This window comes from Vespa velutina, chromosome 1, assembly GCF_912470025.1.
Source record: "Vespa velutina chromosome 1, iVesVel2.1, whole genome shotgun sequence".
Taxonomy (NCBI): Eukaryota; Metazoa; Arthropoda; class Insecta; order Hymenoptera; family Vespidae; genus Vespa; species Vespa velutina.
In genome coordinates this window covers 15,874,183-15,891,395 of record NC_062188.1, presented here as the reverse complement: position 1 = coordinate 15,891,395, position 17,213 = coordinate 15,874,183, and the positions used below count along the sequence as shown (strand labels likewise).

The window sequence follows — 17,213 nt, the reverse complement described above, 5'->3', positions numbered from 1 at the left end:
TACCGTACGCAAGGGAAAAGAAAAGAAACGAGAACAGAGAGGAGGAATAGGTACGCACGACCGACCTTGGGATTGAATTCGCGCACACTTGAACATTATATACGTATACGGAAAGAACGAACCCTAAGACCAACCTAACTATTGAGCGTCTACCTAATCGAGCCTGACTAATTAGAAAGCCGTTGGCTTCTAATGGAGTTGGCCATTGAAATTAGAAAATGCGGGATTGGTCTGAAAGTAAGCATATGGTGAATTTTAACGAAACGAAAAAAGTATGAAAGTAGAATAAATGAATAAGAGTGCGAGAGAGATTGAGAGAAAGAGAGAGAGAGAGAGAGAGAGAGAGAGAGAGAGAGAGAGAAAGAAAGATGGAAAAGAGATAAAGAGAACTCGTTAAAACCAAGAGTCGATCGTTCGTTCGGCGATTTTCTTTGACCCTGGCAATTCGGGTAAGTCGTAGGACGAAGGACAAGCATGGTTATCGAAAGTACGATCCCAGAAATTCTACGGAGCGTTAATCGAATCAACGACTTCCCGTTTGTCGATTCATCGATGTCTTTGTCAAGTTGGTGGACGATCGAAGGAAAGCTTCCCCCGTAGACTCCTTGACGCGATGGTTGAAAGTACTTTGCTTGCGGAAGGAATTGAAAATCATAAGACCCTCGGGGAAGAGAGAACAGAAGGAGGACCGTTTTCTTCGACTGGCTCTCTTTCGAGAATATCGATTCGTTGAAAAAGAAAAAAACTCTTTCTACGAGTTCGGTAGATAGATGTGCTTGTGTATATGTGTGAACAAGTCGAAAAGAAAGAACTAAGGGCGCGAAACAAGGGGTTGATGAGTGATAAAAGGAGATGAGAGAAAGGGAGATAAGAAGTAGAGAAAGTAGAGAAGGAATGACTCGCGATGGTAGTTAAAGGTGCAAGGAGTTCTATAACGAGAAAAGAGAGAATGAGAGAAAGCTTCAGGCTGTGGTATATCTGCATGGTTGGGAGGAGTCACGCAACGACGTGAACGACGTCGACAACGACGACAACGACGATGACAACAACAACGTCGACAGCAGGCTAAAACGTCCAATGCTGCTGCTGCTGCTGCTGCTACTGCTGCTGCTGCTGCTGCTGCTGCTATTGCTGCTGCTATTGCTGCGAAGACGGTTTACGGGTGGTGGAAAGATGCTGTGAGCCGAGGGGACAGCTAAAAGAAAGGGTACCGGAAGAAGATAGAGAGGGTGAGCAAGAGACACGGACTCTCAAGCTGCTGCAGGGCTTGATTGTGTACCGGAGACAGTGCTTTTGAAGGAGGCAGGAGAACCCTCTCAGACTACCATCGGAGTCGAGTGAGTCTCCTGTGACCCCCGCAACGAGACTGTGTCGACTGCGCGACTACCTGCTGCTACATACAAGCTTCTCTCTCTCTGTCTCTCTCTCTCTCTCTCTCTTTCTCTCTCTCTCTCTCTCTCTCTCTTTCTCTCTTATTTCTATCTCTGTTTCTCTCTTCCTCCCTTTAACACATATATGAGAATATTACGTAGTATAAACATAAACATACGTCTCTACGTTTCGTCGTATTCGACCTTTCGCACATTTCAATATCTGTATATGTATATGTATGTATATGTATGTCCCTTACATGTTGGATCTTTCCGTCAACAAATGTTTCTCGCCTTAATCTTTACTCCTCTCAACGTTGTCCTTCTATTCAAGATGCTTTCATGAATGTAAATTAAGAAATAAATTAACGCTATCGTTTCCGAGGAGAAGAGAAAGCTTTGTAACGTGTTTATTCGTATAACGCTCTTCTACTATTCTCGCTCTCGTGTCTCACACTAATCGCTCATGTACACGTTGTCTACTCATGACACGATCCTTCTCTATCCCGATTCTATCGATCTTTCGACATACCCGATGCTTGTAGCATTAGGTACGATATCGACGAAAAATCGTTCGACCATGGGAATCGATTCTAATTCGGTACATTCGCATCTGTTAGCGAAAGAAACAAGTAACCGTTTAAAATCCATTACATGCGGAATCGTAAGTTTAATTGTACTTAGCTTAATCCCTACACTGTATGCCACTTAAACCCCTTTAAATATACGCGAACACGTTAGGCTTTTTATGTTTCTTACGTTTTAATGGAAAACGTAACGTACAATAAATATTTCTCAATGAACATTTCGAAAATTCAAATTCGTTTAAGTTAATTCTTTAAAAAGTGTCCTTCGATTTTAATAAATTTTATTCTACGCGACACTCTGTATCTAACAATTATTATTATTATTATTATTATTATTATTATTATTATTATTATTATTATTATTATTATTATTATTATTATTATTATTATAGAGATATTATTATAGAATAAATATGAGAAAAGATCTCTACGTATATCTAGATTAAAAGATCAGGTTGCAAAATAGTTTTTATCGTAAAAAGACGAATGAGATGCGTACGTAGAAAGTAGAAAAGAGTATAACGTACTCGTACGTACTATGGTTGCTATTTTTTGTCTTTTTTTTCCAACTGTTCTTAATCCGTTCTTTGTTGGTATCACAAAATTTTTGTCATGCTAGTGCACGCATTTTTATAACATACATATATATATATATATATATATATATATATATATATATATATATTCTTTTTTCTTCTATTAACGTCACTGAATAACTGAAAACAAATTACATATAATAATACCGTACAAATCTGTCCCTTTTCAATTTCTCCAAAATTTCAAATAATTCTAAAAATGAATTGTTTTTTGGCAAACAATTTTTTATTGTAACTGAATGTAAAGAATGATGACGTACCTTGAGTAAATATTAATTACTTATAAATGAAATAATCTCAGGATTACCTATTTCGACTAAAATCTGAACAATAAACAATGGAGGACCTTTTTTTCTTGTTGGCTTTGTTTTATTTTGTTTCTATTTTTCTTTTCTTTTTCTCTTTCTTTTTTTTTTTCTTTTTTTTTTTTTTTTTTTTATATTTTTATATCTTTACTTTTTTTCATTTTCTATAAAAAATAATAACGATGGGCATAACAGAAAAAGAATAACAATGGATAAAGAAAAAATGTGCAGTCGGCTCGATTTACCATAAAAATCAAACGTGCCGTTCGTACATAGATAAAGTTGCTAGGCATTTCTAATTTGCAATAGCAATAAGTTTAACCTCGGCAGCTCGTTCGTTATTCCGCTTTCGATCGTTCTCTTTCCTCTTCGCTTGTCTCACCGCTCTTTAACCCGTTTTTACTTTCCTCCATGGATCTCGTTAGGTTTTTTTATTTGATCGTTTTGTTTCCCTTCCCTCTATCTGTCTCTCTCTCTCTCTCTCTCTCTCTCTCTCTCTCTCTCTCTCTCTCTCTCCCTCTCCTTTTTCTCTTTCCCTTTCTTTTTTTTTCTCTCGCACGAACTCATCCGGATTCTATCGAACCGTTTCCAGCTTTGCCCGGAGGAACAGGAGTTTTTGACATAGACCGTTTTGTTTGCGGATAATTTCACGGTGACTCTGGTTTCTCGTGAAAACGCTCCAATTAAAACTTCTCCTTTCGTTGTCGAAAACGTGACAGTACGATTTATAAAAAATTTTATGGCTTCCAGGGATTGTGTATTATCATCGTGGTTTCAAAAAAAAAAAAAAGAAAAAAAAAAGAAAAAAAAAAGAAGTTATTCAGTCAGTAGGGGAAAAGTAAGAAAAAGGTGGATTATCCGTCGTTGTTAGTAGTAGATAATAGTTATGGCTTAGGGGTTTCGAATTTCGAAGCCTTACATTGACGGTATCGTCTATCGAACATCCATTATAACTATCTACATACGTATATCTATCCTGTGACCAACATCAAAACTCTAATGGACGCTTACGTACGCATATTTGTTTTCTTTTTTTCCTTTTTTTTTTTTTTTTTTTTTTTCCCTTTTTTTTCTTCCTTTCTCTCCACGTCGTTCTAATGCCATTCATCATCGATGTCCACGCAAAGAGTATCTACTGAAAATAAACGTATGCCAACCGCGATATTCAATCAACCATCGATCAATCGAACTTTTCTAGTGAACTTTTAATGATGCGTTATTCAAAGATCCTACAGGTAGTTCAACCATTTGATTCTTTTGAAAAAGATATTCTCATCTATAATACGTTAGCTATCTTAGATATTTTTCGAAAATGGATAATGTAGGTATATACGTTTGTAGATGTGTAAGTAGTTATCGTCGAACGCGTTACATGAAAATTTTATTAAAACGTAAAGGATCGAGGTCTTTTATGATTCTCACAAATATTTTCGTCAAACGAAACGAGTCTTTCATTGCATCGTATATGGAAGTGTAAGAAATCTCGATTACAACGACATGAATACCAATAGGTATCGTATAATATGCGCTCGCCATTACGACGAACAAAGTCGTAAGAAGTAGATTAAGGTGACGGACTCGAAGGTGGAAACTGTCGACAGCGATGGAGGAAGACCAGCTACGGAAAGGACGAAGTAGTGGAAAATTTTTCATTGGTGTCAAAAGTTCGGAGTCCTGAAAGTTTAATTCCGAGTTCTCTTCTGCCATGTCTCACTCTCCACTTCTCTCTCTCTCTCTCTCTCTCTCTCTCTCTCTCTCTTTCTCTTCCCCTCTCTCTCCCTAGTCTTCCTTTCTCATCCTTCTTCCATGCGCGAACCTCGACGCCGCTTGAATGGAAAATCCTTCTTCTCCCTCCGTCTGTCTTCCTTCGCAGAGAGCTACCACCTTTTTCACCCCAACACTGCGTACTTTTTCACCCTTCTTCTCACGCCGTCACGAAGAAAGACGTTCCTTTTCCGTTCTGTTTGCGATTAAATTCGATGGAAAACCATCGATAGGAGAAGTCAATTCACCTGCGAAAAAACTTAGCTAACTTACTACAGATATTGTATTCAATCGTTATAAATATATATATATATATATATATTTCATTCATAACGTGTATCAATTTTCTATTCGGGGCAAATATTTCTTTATTAATTATTCGAAAAGTAATCGCGAAAGATTTGCGTCGTTTCGAAACGACTACGAATCGGAGAGAAGTTTGTATCGTAATTGATACGAAAGTATTGTATAACATAATTCTTCGATGGTCTTGTTAGTCGAAAAAAACTAGTGTTCTTTTTTTTGCTTTTATGTGGGGCGAGAGCCGGATGTTTTGCAGCGATACGTCACGCTTGTTGCCACGAATGTTAGTACTCGTTTAAAACGCATTAAGGGTGAAACGAAGTTAGAAGTTCGGCAAGTTCCCACCATCTCTTTTATACTCTCGTTGTTCTTACATCACTTGCTTTTCGATCATCGTTGAAATTCTCTATGTAAGACGATCATTTTTCTTACTATCGATTTCCTTTTTCTTTTATTGTTACAGTGAGACCTTTGAGCGTGAGTATACTTAGCAGCGAGCACGCACCACTCAGCGCAGATCGGAAATACAATATCAGTTGTATGACAGTCGGTTCAAGGCCACCGGCTAAATTATCCTGGTACATGGATCACAAAAAGATGGAAAATTATACGGAGAAGGTGAGCTTTTTTCTTTCATTTTCTCTCTCTCCCTCTCTCTCTCTCTCTCTCTCTCTCTATCTATCTATCTATTTATCTATCTATCTATCTATTTATCTATTTATTTATTTATCTATTTATGTATTTATTCCTATCTTTCTTTCCATTTTGTTTTTTTTGTTGCATCTTCAAATACTACTAAGGTAACATCTTCGAATTATTAGCTCTCTCCTTGCATTTTTATTTCACATCAAGCCTGGCATACTGTACGATATATGTAGAGGAGTAGAAAACGAAGCGGGTGTAAAGAGGCACGTTTTGGCGTAAAACATTTCCGAGCTGTGAAAGAAAGGTTACGACCCACATTCAACGCGCTCGTCATCATTTTCTCCTTACGAACATTCCAAAGGTACAAGGAGAACGATCGTACCGTAAAGCGAAGGGGAACTTCGAATAGGGCCAAAGTTCGAATGCGCGCGCGTACACTATCGCTTCTCGAGACGGCCAAAAAACGTTCGGTCGAGGAACGAACGAAACATGAATTCTACCCTCGATCGTTCTCCACGAAATCACAGGCATTACCAAGCTGGGTATCGGTATTTGCATCGTCGCCATTAAGAACTCCCTCCAACACGCCATGCTGCAATTACTGAATAGAAACGATGTTTTCGCGATCTATGCTCCTCCATTTGTCTTATTCTCCTTCTTTTCTCTTGCCATTAACGTGACCTACCTCTCGAGACAGCTTTGATTGTTGTTACACTTAGAAAAATAGAAAAAATAAGAGATGGAACATAACACAATGAATCTCTTTAAAGTAACATAAATGAGATTTCGTACGAGTGATCGATTCTTTTTCTATTGTCTTTCTCTTTTTCTCCCATTTTTCTTCGTTAAAAAGACTCGTTGATTTTTATTTCGATTAAATGACGAGAGTTCGATTCGTTGTAAACTAACCCACACGTTGACCTGATCCGTCGTATCGCATCATAACATCTGACTGTAGGAACAAGTTGATAGCGATAGGGAATTATACCGATGGCACGTTCACAATCGATAGTGAGTCGAACGAAACGTGTTCGCATAGTTGGCAGAGGCAGCCAGGTGATTCGACTTTCTCGATTTATGGCCGGTCGTACGCGCGAATTTCGCTTCAATTTCAACCTGAAATTCCTATCGAGCGAATTGTAAAAGCTCGATTCGTTCGATAGATGCCAGAGATCGCGTACGATCGATAGATTTTACTTCCATTGAGCATGCGTTCGTTTCGAGTGAGAGATTTGTAAGTAAGACAACGAGGAAGGATCAATATCGTTATAGCAAAAATTCAATCGAATAATCGTACCATTTATTATTTGCTTAGTTGTATATTTATTTTTTTTTTTTTTGTTTTTTATCGGATACCATTCTGGCAAAACAATTCTCTAATTACAGTATTAAAAGGATTACTAGATTTAGGATTACTCGCAAGAATTATTCACAAGAGGGCAAATGATAAACGCCTCCTTGGCCAACTTCGTCCGGTCATTAAGACTTATCGCCGGATTAACGCTTGGCTTATAAACCGTGTAAAGTCCGAATCGGCCTTCCTTCCCCTTACGTTATCTTTCACAAAGTAATTATTCGACTTTGTTCGTTGTGCGTCGACGTATCTCATCTCTACCGGCCATTTTTACATTTCCTTTATCCTTCGTTTCCCTTTTTATTTCTATTTCCTTTTCTTCCTCGACTTTGTTACATATCACGGATCATTGATGACAAGCTCGATTTCATCACGAACTCGAGTCGATCGAGACGAAAGAATAAATTTCTTTCTTTTCTAATCGAGCAATTCAAATTTCAATTTTTTTTCATTATAAACAAAAAATATATTCATTGTCTCTTAGGTATCGGCCGATGGGAATATGACAAGTTCAATCTTTACCTTCAAGCCTACCCTAGACGATCACAACAAAATATTGGCCTGTAAATCTGAGAATAACAAGGTTCATAGTGGCGTCGTCGAGGACACCTGGAAACTGAACGTTTTCTGTAAGTATTCGTAAATGCGAATATATTTCTTTAAAAGATCTCTCTCATCGGTCTAACGACGATATTAATGTTCGAGCGTACGAGAAAGAAAGGAGGGAAATAAAGGGGAAAAAAAGAAAACAAGAGAAAAAAAAGGAAAAAAGAGAGAGAGAGAGAGAGAGAGAGAGAGAAGAAAGAGGGAGGAAAAAAAAAGTAAACGAGAAGCATATTTTTCATATACTAATGGATATGAGTACGCTCGGGACAACATCTCTCGGCAAAGCAACTAACATTGCAGAAATCCGTGTTTGCGTTCGGTCGACATTTCGTCCGAGATACGTGTTTCTACGTATCTCTATATATGCTTTACCTGCAATATGCGTGTGTATAACTACACGACAGTTCTATCTATCTACGTACGTACGCACGCATAGAGACGCAAAATGTATCTAGATATCAACGAGGTAAACGAGTTAAAAGCGTTGCATGGCAGTTCGAAACGAGGTCGTCGATATAGATTACGTCGAGCTAACGGGAATGTAATCGCAATAACGAGACGTCAACGAGACCCGAAATGGAATGGCCGAGCTACAACTCGATGCGCTTCGATTTATTCGGGACTTGTCGCAATTCGTCGCGATACAAAGATCACTCGTTCGCTACAAGTAATGACGGCTTCGAGCGCTCTGTCATTCACTCTATCTACCGTTATCACGTTTTGGAAAAGAATTCTTTTAACGGTAGATAAATCGTCGAACATTATCGAATCTTGATCAAAGGATAAAAAGGGGAAAATTCTTTTTGACGTGAAACTTAATATCTATCAAATATTAAAAATTGATTTTCTTTTTTATTTATCACATAAGTATTTAGATATACTTATCGTAGAAAATATAAGGAATAATTTAATGTGATACATGATAAAAGTTTCTGTGGCCTGTGTGATTTTGCGATATCTGAAAAAGAAAGGAAAAAAAGGAGAAGAAAAAAAAAAAAAATGAAAAATAAGAAAGTTGATCTAAAAAAGAAGATCTCAAAAAAAAAGTATAGATAATTGATTTAAATAGAAGACAAATCATAAGAAATTTCTTTAAGAAAATTGTAATTAAAATCTAAAAGTAATTGAAATGAAATCAAATGATGAAAAATGATAAAATAAAATGAATTTATTAGAGACATTATCTGTTTTAATTTAATCGCAAGATTTTCCTTTGACAAAATAATTAAAGAAAATATTTCTATTTCCTTGACATATCACATCGTACATGATATAATTACAAATTTTCGATGTAACGCTTTGTTAGCTCGTTATACTCGAATATGTACAAGCAGAAATGTGTAAGCAGCTTAAGACAATCACATTGACAATTACATTGAATTTTTTCTTTTTTTTTTTTTTTTTTTTTTTTTTTCTTTTCAGTCGTTCCTACCTTACAATTGGAGCTTGGTACCAACATGAATCCCGACGACATAGAGGAAGGCGACGATGTCTACTTTGAATGTAAGGTTCATGCGAATCCCTGGGCTTACAAAGTCGTCTGGAAGCACAACGTAAGTCGATCCCACGGGAATTTGTTTCTATCTTATCGTATAGACCAATGCAAACGTACATACATATAAACGTATGCATAACAGTCATATAGTTCTAGAATAGAATAGACATTTAGCTCTTTACGACAAGTAAAGATTTAACAATGAACCTTTTTAACTCGTTTATTTTTTCCTCTTTTTCTTTTCTTCTTTCGTTCTTTTTCTTTTTTTTCTTTCTTTTTTTTTTTTTTTTTTTTTATATCTTCTCTCAAAATCAAAAGAACTTCTTCATAGTTATATTTTTACATATCTTTTCTTTATACGTACGTTTGGTATACGTAATATACGGTCTACATACATAATTATCCACATCATTATACTATCTTTCTCTTTGTCCTTTACTCTTTACCATCTAACTTCTTTATTTTTGTCTTTCTCTTTTACTCCGTCGTTATTCACTGCCTCTCTTAATCTCGAACTTCGGTTTTAACTACGCGCCTATCTATTTTCCTTTGTCATAGTCTTCACGTTCGGTTACGAAAGCTCTTCTATATGTAACTACGATCCTAGAGAAATTCTCCTAGAAAATGTAATCCTTCGTACCTTCGAGAATATGAGCGAATGAGACAAAGATAGATAGATAGTAAAGGTGTGAGAGAGAGAGAGAGAGAGAGAGAGAGAGAGAGAGAGAAAGCTTTGTCACGAAAATGATCTTAGTCTTCTATTCGATGTTACGCGTGCCTCCTTCGCTTTCCACTTCGTCGCATTGCTCCGACCCATTTTCCTCTCTTAGACTGTTCCATTCGTCCTCGTATCCGCTTCTGCGCTTCTTACCACGTTGCTTTTCGCGAAAAGCGTACCCTATTCTCGATACTTTTCCTCGCAGATTTCCGATCTAATCTCGATGTCAATGCTTCGTTCCAGGGCAACGTCATTCAGAACAACGCGAAGAACGGCGTGATAGTGCAACAATACGATCTCGCTCTAAGAAAAGTCAATCGTTCCCAGGCCGGAAATTACACCTGCGTCGCTAGCAACGTCGAGGGCGATGGTTATAGCAATATCGTCGAGCTCAAAATCATGTGTGAGTTTTTCTTGTTCTTTTATTTTTGTCTTTTTTTGTTTTTCCTTTTCCCTTTCTTTTCACATTTTCTTTCTTTTCTTCCACGCGTCGTACGAAAAATGAAAGGGAAAAAATACAATGAGAGAGAGAGAGAGAGAGAGAGAAATGAAATTATCATGGTGTCGTTCACAATATTTCGATCCATTTTAATGAAATAAAATGAAATTGTTGGAAATAGTTGTATTTTATTAACGAACATTTAATACAATCTGTAATAATCATATTTCATTTATGTGTCCTTAACTTTCTTTTGTAACTGGAAAAATTATTTGTAACATATCTGTCGTTATACTATCGGTAACAGTTCGAATTCTACTCGAGGTCTATCTTCTTGAATATTATTAAATTTTCTTCGATAAATTTTAGTATTAATCAATTTCCAAATGAAGAAATAACGATTAAGTTAAATCGGGTGAGCACATTGGCCATAATCTTTGCGAATTTCTAACTATTCACTTACTAGGGAAGATTTCATTCAGGTAGTCCTGTACATTGATTGCAAAATGGGAGAAAAACACAAAGGTACGAAAAATTCCATTGTACATTAATTACGACTCCAGAAAGTGTTATATAATATATCGAGATAACCATTACCAATAATCGCGTTTTTTCTGAGAACAAGAAAGGACCGTATACTCGATTCTACGTGAAGTCTAATCAACTTTTTTTTTTTTTAACTTATCTCTTTTATCTCATAGAAACGAGAATTAGTTACGTTTTCACCAAAATGGATCGAAACTTCATGGACACCATATATATAATCAAATAGTTTATTATTTGTAATTTAAGATTATTTGCTATTTTTTCTTATGAAGATATATGTATCGCGCCTAAAAACAGGCAATACATCGTACTTCGACGATAATTAAAGCCCCTGTATTTAGATACATGAACTCTTCACTACATACATGTATATACATAGGAATATTTTGCCTACTATAAGGGGTTGTGTTTGGAATTAATATTTGAATTAAAGAGAGTATAAATGATCTATACCGTTCATTTTAAATTTACTAACTTTATGACCCATTTTCTCAAAAACTATTGCATACAATTTAATGAAACTTTGGCAGGTCACTTATATATACATGAACTTATTCCTTTAATTTAATTAATTTATGTATAATAAGAATTAAAATAGAATTTTTTTTTCATATAACTTTTTTACATCTCTCCCCACAATTTTTGAAAAATTTTATTGGAAATATACATACTATCTTTATCATTCTAGAAATATAGTATCAAGAGAATATTATAAATGAATTGTAAGAAAATAAAGAGTCAACTGTTATATAGTCTCTAATAAAAAAACGAGTCATTTATTTAATAAAAGGAAGTTTTTCAGAAATTTTAATTAAAAAGTAATTTAAATAAAAACTCGATTTTTCGGAAAAAAAATGGGGAAAATCGCGTGCATGCTTTAAATAGAAAATTCAACAATGATGACAATTCTACCAACGTATCAAGCAGAAGAAATACCATTATAATTAAAGATGAACCATACGATTTCATAATAGACCTTCTAGGCATCAGTCCCGTAGTTCTTGATAATTTATATAATTAAAAAATAACCAATAAAATAAAATAATATTAAATATTTTTTCCAATCAACACAAATAAATGTATCATTCATACATCAAATTAAATAACATATTTCAAATATTATTTTCACATAGAAAAAAAAAAAAAAAAAAAAAAAAAAAAAAAAAAAAAAAACTAATAACTTTCAAGAGAAAATATGATCATTTATACTCGCCTTAAGAATTACAGACCCATCATTTTCGATTAATTTTGTAGAAATATTCATCTCTCATTTAACGAACCTATTCAATTTTCTTCTTTCATATCATACTTCCATTAGTTTTGCAAAAATGCTTCTTTTCACAGACACACACACACATATATATATATATATATATATATATTTTTTTTATATATATCAAAAATAATAATTAATTATTTACGTACGCATTTCTCAAAAAAGTGAGAGAACGCGTTAGTGAGAGTCACTAACGTACAATGTTGGCCGCAAGCGGTAAAGTCACCCAGTCGAAAAGTCGTTACGGTTATTCGTTAAAAACACGATGACGAGCGGTGAATTCGCGAACGGTAGGTGGAAGAAAGGAAGGAAAAACAAAAAAAAACAAAAAAAAAAAAAACAACAAAAAAAAAAAGAAATAAAGCGATCGCGAGAGCAAACCGACCAACTCTCGAAAGCCCGTCCTGCTGGCTGCCGTACGTACACGAAAAATGGCAAAACTATTGGAACGAGCCAGGGAATAACGCCCATCGATCTTCCCTTCGAAAGCGCGCGAAAGCGTGGTCACTCGGCCACGCGTCGTCCTTTTCGCAGTTTTAATAAATGCGCGTAAACTGTACTCGCAGTGGTCCCTCTTTAACGTATCGCGTCTCGATTTTTCTTTCGGCTCTTTTCCAAGGACAATACATGGTAGTGTCTGACAGTAAAATAGAAGAAGAGTCGAAAAAAAAAAAAAGAAAAGGAAAAAGAAGAAAAAAAGAAAAAAAAAAGAACAAGAAAAAAAGAAAAAAAGAGAGGGGGAAAAAAAAGGAACGTAGAAAGGGAAAAAATGTCAGAAGAAAGGAAATATGGTGAGGCGGGGGATTTGGTTTTTTCTTTTCGCAGACAAGCCAATCTGCGTGGCCGAACAAAAGCGCATATATGGAGTGGCACGTCACGAGGACGCCGGGGTGGTCTGCAGGGTCGAAGCGTATCCACCTCCCGAAAGCTTTCGGTGGGCCTTCAACAATACCGAGGAGATGGTCGACGTGCCCCAGGCGCGTTACAAGAACTCCACTCGACACAGCCAAAGCGTCCTCACATACAGACCGGTCACGGAAATGGACTATGGCACTGTGCTTTGTTGGGCAAGCAACACTGCCGGCCAGCAGAAGAATGCTTGCATATTTCACATCATACCCGCGGGTTCGTACATTCCTACCTAACTCATATACGTACTTACATAAGTGTGCATCATGCTTGGCCCCTATCTTCTCGAGCCACTCGTAAGACGAATCTACAGTTTCACGAGGAAAAGTTATGGCAACACTCGAAACATTCGTTCGTTCGCGAAACCTCGCGGCAAAGCGTCACGTTCCGCGGAGATTATTCCAGAAAAGTTTACTTTTAAATATCGCACATTTTTCTTTTTTCATAATCTCCCTCGAGTCCTCATATGAAAAATTTACTTATCGTTCATTTCCATTTATCGTTAATATTATAATATAGGAATAAAGAAATATTTAATCTTTTTCCTTTCTGATCAGAAATCTTTTCCTTTCATCAGGAAAACCAGAATCTCCTTACAATTGCACGCTGACCAATCAAACAACCCAATCACTTTCGGTGGAATGCACCGCCGGTTTCGATGGTGGTCAACCGCAACATTTCTTTCTAGAGGTGTTCGATCAAGAAACGGGTATTCTACAAGCGAATGTTACCAGGGATAACCCTCAATTTACAGTACAAGGGTTGGAACCGGGCAAAGTTCTTAACATGATATTGTACGCCGTGAATGCGAAAGGAAGGAGCGAAATGATCTTGCTCGAAGGTTTTACTTTAAAAGTGGCCGAGAAGCAGACCGGTAAGTTACTTCGGAAGCTTTTGCTATTAACATTAGAGACCTTAATCGAGAGATAATGAGTAAGGAGTTTTGAATAGGACTCGTTGTAGGAAAATTGAGCAGCTTAACGACGAGTAATGAAATTTCTTTGAACGAGATTCTACCAGAAGAAGAGATAAAGACTAGTAAAGATAGAGAGAACAAGAGAGAGAGAGAGAGAGAGAGAGAGAGAGAGAGAGAGAAATTGTGGAAGGTTTTACGAGAAACAACTATAATCGGTTGCAAAATCGAACACAATTTACATGTAGACCAAGTTCTAAGTACTTGAGAAAATAGAGCACCGAGTCGATCTCTTGCTTGCATTCATCCAGTGGATTACCGGCCAGTGGAATTCTCGTCGTCGGTGTACAAATCTAAGCTACATAGGCTATACGAACTACGGTACGAGCGAGGATCCACTGCCGGCGGATATACTCGGTAGCTCGTATATATCGGCTCCGAGACGAATTTACAAGTGAAATTGCTCTCGGTCAGTTTCCCGAGCGTCGAGATGCGATTCAGCCAAGTGCCTGAGAGACTGTACGCGCGTGCGCATACTCGCACGAGCCAGTTTCCTCGCACCTTTATCCATAGACACCTTTATGATATCGCATCGATATATTCATGACTCTCGATGTTCTCTCTGTCTATCTTCGATTAGATATCTATACTTATATATACGTGAATATATATATATATATATATATATATATATATATATATATATATATACTTAAACCCAAGAGAACCATTCAAAAATCGATCAATTTTATGCGAGCGTGCACAAAAGTTGAGGATAAAACTTTAATAAAATTTCCTAACTGTCGACATCAAGTCATACAAAATTTCGCATTATTCCGCTTGATAAAATATCTTAAACGAAAATACATATCTTTCAGCATCATCTTCCTTTATCATGTATATATATTCTTCTTTTTTTTTTTTTTTTTTTTTTTCTTTTTCTTTATTTTTTCCATCCTCTCCCCTTTATCCTTTTTTTTTTAATCCAATAAAGAACTACAAATTTGATTATATCGTCATTTAATAACTTTAGCAGAATCTTCGCTCCGGGAGATTCGTTAAACTGGAATAATTTAACGATCGATCGATCGTACCCGAAACCTTAAGAATCTTCAAATGTATTTCTTTTTTCTGGTTCACCCTCGTAGATGTACGTAAAGTGTGGAATACCTCGTAACTATCTTATTATCGCTTCGATCGTTACGGCTTAATGCGTCGTATCGTTATCGTATTCTCACTCTTCGTGAAAAGATCCTATTAAAAAGGCCGCACTTTTAAGGAAAGATGGAAAAAAGAAAAAAAAAAAAAAAAGAAAAAAAAAAAAAGAAAAGAATGAAAGTATGATCGCGAACGAACCTACAGTTAACCTACAGTTTTTGAACACCGATTAAGAATCATCGATAATAAACGAGACGAAACGAGATGATTGACCTTTTAACTTACGATTTCATTAAAATTCATTGTCTATTTAATTTTGTTAAAGACGTTGATCGCCGTTAATAGTGTCCCTAATTTGTTAATTAAAACTCGTTAAGTAATACGTTCGAATGAGCTTAAGCCGTCGTTGTGCGTTTTAAAAAATAAAATTGCACAATGCTCGCATTAATGAACGTAAAAATATTTAGATCGAAACAAAGTAGAAAAAAAAAAAACAAAGAAAAACAAAAAGAAAAAAAAGAAAGAAAAAACAAAAAAAAAAAAAAACAGGAATAAGAAAAAAGTATATCTGTAAGAATTAGATCGTAAGAATTTTCAAAGACGTACTTGCACGAGAGCAGTGCGCGTTTTGTTTACAGGTACTCCGGTGCCGTTCGAAATAACACCTCTGTTAGCTGGTCTTATCGGTGTAGTTAGTGCCATGCTTTTAGTTACCGGGACAATTTTAGCAGCACTCAAAGTACGAAGCGAGAGACGAGCTCAGAGACCAGGTGATTTGCCCTTGAAAAAAGCTACAGCACCCAGTTCAGAGGATCTTTACGATGCAGATGATAGAAATCCAGACGTCGTGCCAACTAATAAAGGTATACATATATGTATGTCTTCTTTAACTATGTCTTTATTTATATGCGTGTTTATGTACATACGTAAGTATCTATATTTTGCTTAGGCAAATAATATTCGTAGATCGATCGATAATCACTATACATCGAATCATAAAGTGCCTACTCGTTCTACGTGCTCGAATTTTCAACTAGTACATCATTTATTTGATACATCGTACGCATAGCTTATATCCTAACTTCCTAAATCATAAGCTATATATGGACTTTCAGAGCTCATTATAGTTTCTCGGTAATAGATTTATATCGAAGAGGAAAGCTTGAACTTTAGATCATTATGGCTTTCTAGAGGATTATAGTTTTCAACAAATAATGTAAAAAAAAAAAGAATAAGTAGAACATGTGTCTTATGACATAATCAATATTAACAAAGAAAATGAAGATGTTTCGCTATCTTCGATCTATTAAGGGTATTTTATATATAATAAAGAGATTAAAAATGAGACATTGTTATCTAATTGGAATAAAAGATTCAGATTATCAATTGACTGGATCAACCTCGGGTACACCATTGGCAACGCAAGATACACCGGATGGTTTACCACCATCTTCACTTCCAACGCAACAGAACAATCATCTTCAAGGACTTACCGGTTACAACGAATACAACAATTATCCAACCTTACCGGTAATTATTGTTAAAAATATTTTCTTATTCAATAACGTAAACAATACTTTATTACAATATTAAACAACTATATATAATCTTTACAATCCAGATTTTACCTTTTAAGAATCTTAATATTTCGAAATTCTCGAGAGCCACGTCCTCTCTGGTCGAGTTTCCATTGAAGACACAAATACCCCGATATTTTCTGTTAAAGCCTTTTCAGTGCCTAGAAATAATCTATCCATTTCGCATTTGTGTAAAGAAATAACTTTAGGCCATTAAAAGATAATAATTAATTGGTTATTAAAATACGATTCGAAGTTTTAGTTAATTAATTAAAATAAACGCAAAAAAAAAAAAAGAAGAACCGAATTCGTTAGTAAAATAATATAAAAGTATTTATATACTCTTGATAATACATATCAGTAACGATCGATAAGTATCTTTTTCAAAGAATGAACATTTTAAAAACGAAGTTTCACTTAATAAAAGCAAAGACCTCGAATGTGAATCTTCTTTTCCAGAAAGAGAGAGAGAGAGAGAGAGAGAGAGAGAGAGAGAGAGAGAGAGAGAGAGAAAGAGAGATGAATAATGATCACTTATAAAGAAAATACAAAATTGAATATACTGAAAACGAAATTCGTAGTTTTTGTATATATCACGACTTAACTAAATTTTATTTGATCCTCCAAAAATCCGGTTCGTTACCTTTCGTTT

The 17,213-nt window shown here is 35.7% G+C and overlaps 1 protein-coding gene across 6 annotated transcripts in view; it reads left to right on the top strand.

Moving 5' to 3' along the window:
- The window catches only part of LOC124953690 (nephrin-like), a 179,187-nt gene that overhangs the window by 153,223 nt on the left and 8,751 nt on the right, over positions 1-17,213 (top strand). For 4 of the 6 annotated variants that reach the window (XR_007102300.1, XM_047505484.1, XM_047505492.1 and 1 more), the window contains 8 exons: positions 5,389-5,543; positions 7,409-7,553; positions 8,953-9,083; positions 9,987-10,146; positions 12,830-13,129; positions 13,491-13,787; positions 15,605-15,847; positions 16,357-16,514. Coding sequence is in view for 5 of the 6 variants with exons in the window: in XM_047505484.1 (XP_047361440.1) it covers positions 5,389-5,543; positions 7,409-7,553; positions 8,953-9,083; positions 9,987-10,146; positions 12,830-13,129; positions 13,491-13,787; positions 15,605-15,847; positions 16,357-16,514 (1,589 nt within the window). In the remaining variant the exon portion in view is untranslated. The remainder of the gene's footprint in view (positions 1-5,388; positions 5,544-7,408; positions 7,554-8,952; positions 9,084-9,986; positions 10,147-12,829; positions 13,130-13,490; positions 13,788-15,604; positions 15,848-16,356; positions 16,515-17,213) is intronic. The other 2 variants (XM_047505475.1, XM_047505466.1) reach the window with 2 other exon arrangements.